Consider the following 6,212-nt stretch of genomic DNA (forward strand, 5'->3'; position numbering starts at 1 on the left):
ACTCTGCAGGCAAGTTTCGCTCTCTTACATGAGTACATTATTTGCATTTATTCCAGAAATGCAACTAAAAATTGATGATAGCAAATAATGGACAAAGAAAAGTGGAAATGCATCTGTGCTACAAACTGGAACTAGCCTGGACATGGAGAGTTGGAGCAGCCTTAAGCTGTAACTGTTAAGAGCAACGGACTGATAGCAACAGTCAGATTTTACCTCTCTTTTCTGGAAAATAGAAGGAATTATTGGCCCTGTATTGCACACTTTGAGAGTTCTGATGTGCTGTAGCTGTGTGTTTTTCAAACATAGTCTCACCCTTTTGTACAGGGTGTCTCTTTTAAGATTCAGAGGCTGGTTACAGGACTTCCACCATAATGCTGCTTTTGAGAAAGAGTTAATTAGTTTTATCTAGTATTCTCAAAACATTAGTAATGTACATCTTTCCATCTTAGGATTCTTGTATTTTGAATTACAGTATTACTGCATGATAGCACATATCTCTTAAAAGCCTGTTGCATCAAATCGAAAGCAGCTTCAGGGTCAGCTAGCATTCCCTCAGCAAGTCAGGGCTGAGCACAAACATTAAGGCAGCTAAATCTTGACAGAATGGAATTGGAAACACTTTGGAAAGGGAAATATGTCAAAGTAATATTTCCACAGTATTCTGCTTTCCGATTTATTGATACAGAATCACATTCTGCCTTCATTGCTGCTACTCTACCCCAAACAACAGCCACATTCCCAGAAATACAAACCACAGTGCAATGTATTTTACAAGAGTCCTGGACAGCTTATATCTGCTGAGAGGATGCAGCATGATCATTTGTTTTCTTCTTTATTTTAAACATCTGACTGGAGTGCTCACTCCCCTTCTCAGTGAAGAAGCAGTCTTGGCTCTTTGTTATCTGCCAGCACAGCTGCTTCCATGGATGGTAGTTAAGGTTATGCTACTATAAACCACAAAAGAGAAGCAGATAGAAGGGAAAAAAGTCACTTAAAATGCTAAGGGGCATAAGTAAAATCCTCCTAGGGAGAAAAAATACACATGGTAAGAAGTAGACTACTGGTACAGCGAGCGTATTGTGTTGTACTCTTGAAAGAGAAGCATGGGAATGTCTGTGTAGAGATGCCACGACAAATACTTACACTGATAGCAATTCACTTAAAAGAGAATTAACCATCCTGTTCTTTACCTAAAGAATAAAAACCAGCAGGATATAATGTAAGATTAATTCTTTTATTAAGAGGTAATCTTTTTCTATTTTTAAATTGAGCTTTTTCCTTTTTTTTTTTCCTAATAAAGGTGCTGCTGTGGAGGAGTTCTCCTTTAACATTGTGTAGGTTATCTGGGTGAACGTGAAAACAGGCTTACTGTAAATCAAACTGAAAACCATGTTTTAAATGTGAAAGTGACACAAAAAGATTTCAGTAGTTTACATATCTTGAATGAACAAAAATTTGGGCACTGACAGTGAAAACAATCTGGTTTTACCCTTATTCCTTTATTTTTCCGATTCATTAACATTTCCTCTTGGATCTTGTAGATGTATTTTACTGGTTTTGAGGTTAAATCACTTTCTTTTGCAAGGATAGGCAACTTTTTGGTTAGAACTTGGTTTTCTTCTATTTACTTTAGACCCTGGAACCAGCATTTGTCTTTCTACTTTCTACTCCATGTAACAATTTGTAAATTCACAGCCCTGTGAGCTACTGTAGTAATGCAGGAATTGTGTTTTCCTTTAGAAAGTCAGAGAGGCACAACAGAAAAACAGTCTCCTTTCTCCCGAAATTGAGATGGTGATAAACCATTCCTTTTATATTCAAAAAAAATCATAAGTTGAAGGTTTTTAAAAAAGTAAAGCATTTAAATTAGTGTTTAATGTCTTGTGTACTCAGTATCCTTGTATTTGGTGTAATTTTCCTGTGGTAATGTATATATTTGAATTCAATTATGTGCCTTTTGTAATGCATCTATCTGTGCTATTTTCTTCTGTCACATTTAGCGAGAAGAATGGGCAAAATAAGCTGTGACTAATGCTTGAGTTCTGGCACTTATTTTTATATATAATGTAGGGGTTGCACATGGGAAGGAGCTTACGAATGGATCTACCAGTTACATCTGCTATTTTTAACTGTGGCCAGAGGACATGCAGCGTGTGGCTGCCTGAGGTTCTTCTCATAGTTAAATGCTGTTCCTTCCATTCTGCAAGATACTGGTTCAGAGTGTTCATGATCAGAGGACTTGAATACATAATAAAGGTTATAAAAGAAACAATATAAATTAAGTAAAGTAAGGAAGAGGAGAGCCAGAATAGCAGCGTAATTGCTTTTCCTTTTCACATTCATGTTTCAGGAATCCATTTTCCTAGAAGTTAAATTTAGAGCAGTGGTGCAGTCCTGGATTTAATGCTTTTGAGGGGGCTTTTTTTTCCAAATGTGAGGAATGGAAAGATGGTTGAGTTCTGCTTTAATCATTTCACACAGTCTAATTCTGCCTAGAGGTATTTATAGTGGGACATGCAATATCTGAACCACAGGTATCAGATAGTGGTATTGCTTATGTCAGTCTAAGGAAGGACAGATGTTAAGTACAAGAAGAAATTGATGGAGAAATCAAAGCTGGAATTGGCCATCAAAGTAAGCATGACTGAGTTTCAAATCTGCTTGAAAATCTACTTGAAAAAGAACTGGGGGAGCACTTAAAGGAAACATAAGAAGAAGGAAACAGACCAATTAGCTGAAATAATAGGCAGAGGTATTCTATGTACTTGCTCAATAACCAGTTACATTACATTCAGTGCTAACTTATGATCTTACAAAATTTGTGCAGGATCTTCCCAATAATATGATCCATCAAGTAGCTATTAAGTCTCTCCCTCAGGAATGGCTTTGGTGTGAAACCTGGTGTGATGATGAATCCAAGAAGAAGGCTAAAACAATAGACTTGGTGAGTGGATTTCAAGTTATATTGGTTTTATCCATTAAAAACCTTTTGCTGTAATTTCTGTGGCTTTTGAGATACACAAGTATGTCATGTCACGTCATGGAGGCAGTCCTGCTGGAAGGCACTGTAACATGGTATCTGTTCCTACAATACAGCAACTCTTCTCCTTTTCTCTGAAACCTTCTCTGCTTGCTCTGTACCAAATTTACTTCTGCTAAAGCTGAAAACTGCCCCAGAATGAAATATTGCTGTCTGTAACTGGACAGGATTGGGGTTTTCACACTCGTACATGTATATTCCTTATCTTTTTAACACAGTCAACTGGATTAGTGAAACTCTGAGGTACTGTTAACTGTCTGGGTTATTGTGTGACCCTGTTAAACCCTCTACGAGGGTCTAAGTTCCTCCAGGGCCAGCTGTGTAGAGGACGAACTGAATAGTATCATGGTTTCCTCTGTCCATTTCACCACTATAAACAGGAGATAAAGAAGAGCTTTTTAAGTGTAATGCTGAGGATACTATCCATATTTAGAAAGAAGAAAGTGTCTTTATTTAAGAATTGAAACAGAGAAAATATCTAGAGGAATTGGGGCTGCCCCATCTCTGGCAGTGTTCAAGGCAACCTGGTCTAGTGGAAGGTGCCCCTGCCCATGGCAGGGGTTTGGAACTGCATGAGCTTTAAGGTCTCTTCCCAACCATTCTATGATTATTGCCTCCATCCTGGTTTTCCCCATTCTCATTTTTTGACAACACCAACACACTGTGATACTTCAGACACAAAATTCTGAAGAGAAACACACAGCTGGAATCTGATGTCGATGTTCAGTATGTAAATTGTTTTGTTTTCTCTGTGTCTTTGCAGTTGTTAAAATAAGATTTTCTGTACACAAAGGACCAGAACTAAAGTTACTGAACGTTCTTTCAATCCCTATTGTGTATCACTTTTTATTATGATTTCCATTTATGCTATTTTATGGAAGCAATCAATACATTTTTCTAGACAACAATAGAGGAATCCTCACAAACATAATAAAAGCCCCGTATCAGATTCAGTTCCAATATGCTAATGTATAACTTCTTTCTCCCTGTGTAGCTTTGTCTAAATCTTAGTAGTCTCGTGCTAGCCGTTTCTGCTACTCAGGTAGGCAGGAGCACATGGCAAAATTAAAGTATTCACAGTAAAATGTTTTGAGTTATTGAAACAGGGTTTAGTTACAGTTTGATTTGTGTGGTTTTGGGTTTTTAACTGACCTCACTTTCTGCCCTTCAATGAAACTGTAAATGCTAATGAAAGCATTTAGATCAGTTCCTTGGAAAAGGAGGTATTTCCACACTTGATCTGTTTACATCTGGTATGTTTTAAACTTCCAGTGCAACAATCCCCAAACCAAAGAACCGAAATTAAAGGCTGCTGCCCGCATAGTTCCTGAATGGGTTGACTATGACTCTGAGATACGAACATTAATAGAGCAAATCGAGAAAGAGAAGAAAAACCTTTTCTTTCAAAAAGGTAACTTGCATGCCTATTCATCTGCTACCTTTTAACAAGTGCGCCCTCAGCAAGTTTGCCAACGACACCAAGCTGTGTGGTTCGGTTGATACGCTGGAGGGAAGGAATGCCATCCAGAGGGACCTTGACACGCTTGTGAGGTGGGCTGATGCCAACCTCATGAAGTTTAACCATGCCAAGTGCAAGGTCCTACACCTGGGTCGGAGCAATCCCAGGCACAGCTACAGGCTGGGCAGAGAAGAGATTCAGAGCAGCCCTGCAGAGAAGGACTTGGGGGTGTTGATTGATGAGAAAATGAACATGAGCCGGCTTCAGTGTCTTGCAGCCCAGAAAGCCAACCGTATCCTGGGCTGCATCAAAAGGAGTGTGACCAGCAGGTCAAAGGAGGTGATCCTGCCCCTTTATTCTGCTCTCGTGAGACCTCACCTGGAGTATTGTGTGCAGTTCTGGTGTCCTCAACATAAAAAGGACATGGAACTGTTCGAACATGTCCAGAGGAGGGCCACGAGGATGATCAGGGGACTGGAGCACCTCCCATACAAAGATGGGATGAGAAAGTTGGGGCTGTTCAGCCTGGAGAAGAGAAGGCTGCGTGGAGACCTCATAGCAGCCTTCCAGTATCTGAAGGGGGCCTATAGGGGTGCTGGGATGGACTCTTCATTAGGGACTGTAGTGACAGGACAAGGGGTAATGGGTTAAAACTGAAACAGGGGAAGTTTAGATTGGATGTAAAGAGGAAATTCTTTCCTGTTAGGGTGGTGAAGCACTGGAATGGGTTGCCCAAGGAGGTTGTGAATGCTCCATCCCTGGCTGTGTTCAAGGCCAGGTTGGACAAAGCCTTGGTGATACGATTTAGAGCGAGGTGTCCCTGCCCATGGCAGGGGGGTTGGAACTAGATGATCTTAAGGTCCTTTCCAACCCTAACTATTCTATGATTCTATAATTAATACAGTTGAAATTAAGATCAGGGTCTGTAAGCACAAATACTGTAGTTGTGTCATTTTCCTTGCTCTTACAGAAACTGAGTGGGGTTTAAGAGACACACGATGCTTCTCTACATTAGTTTCACTAAGAGGATAAAATCTATTCTTTCATGCCATAATCTGAGATCATTTTCTTTCTCTTTGGTTTACAGGTCTTAAACATGATGAACTTTAGCACAGCCTTTTACCAGCAATGGGGACAGCTCAGAAAGTCTTCTGTGAAAGACCCAGTGGAAGTTACGAATGTTGCATTGGCATTATTTGTTACATTCTGTAACATGAAGTCAAATATTTTGTAATTTACAGTGTTATTTAAAAATGTTTTCAACAAAATACAAAACCAGAAGAGAAATCCATGGGTACTTTGATTATTTTTATTTTTTTTTACCCAGCATAGAGTAGGTTTCCTGATGCTTTGGGTTTCCTTTCTTTCACTAAATGAGTTTGCCCAGAGGGGTTTGAGTACAAAGACTGATGTGTTCAGCTCTTCAAAGATAGATTGTTTCAGTCTGGGAGAGAACACACACATTATATGTACATAAAAACTGGTTTGTGCAGATCACATGCATTAAGCTAATGTTTTTAAAGAGAAAGAATTTTGGTTGTGTGTCCCTGGAGAAATGCTGTGGTCACAAGAAAAAAAATCTCAGGCATAAGAAGTATCTTGTGTGATTTAGATTTGTGTGGCCTAAGTCAACAGGGAAGCTTACTAAAGCAAGGAATGTCATTTCCCATTTATTATGCAGGATTGCTGCACTCTGATTATTAAAAACTAAAA

The 6,212-nt window shown here is 39.2% G+C and overlaps 1 protein-coding gene across 2 annotated transcripts in view; it reads left to right on the plus strand.

Moving 5' to 3' along the window:
* The window catches only part of UGGT2 (UDP-glucose glycoprotein glucosyltransferase 2), an 82,726-nt gene extending 76,951 nt beyond the window's left edge, over positions 1-5,775 (plus strand). For both annotated transcript variants that reach the window (XM_061361076.1, XM_061361077.1), the window contains 3 exons: positions 2,828-2,944; positions 4,313-4,451; positions 5,587-5,775. In XM_061361076.1, coding sequence (XP_061217060.1) covers positions 2,828-2,944; positions 4,313-4,451; positions 5,587-5,609 — 279 coding nt within the window. In that variant the 3' untranslated portion in view covers positions 5,610-5,775. The remainder of the gene's footprint in view (positions 1-2,827; positions 2,945-4,312; positions 4,452-5,586) is intronic.
* Positions 5,776-6,212: the final 437 nt, after the last annotated feature.

Source organism: Neopsephotus bourkii, unplaced genomic scaffold (assembly GCF_033783945.1).
Source record: "Neopsephotus bourkii isolate Nb327-2 ecotype Australia unplaced genomic scaffold, CSIRO-AGI_Nbou_v1 NB_1052, whole genome shotgun sequence".
Classification (NCBI taxonomy): domain Eukaryota; kingdom Metazoa; phylum Chordata; class Aves; order Psittaciformes; family Psittacidae; genus Neopsephotus; species Neopsephotus bourkii.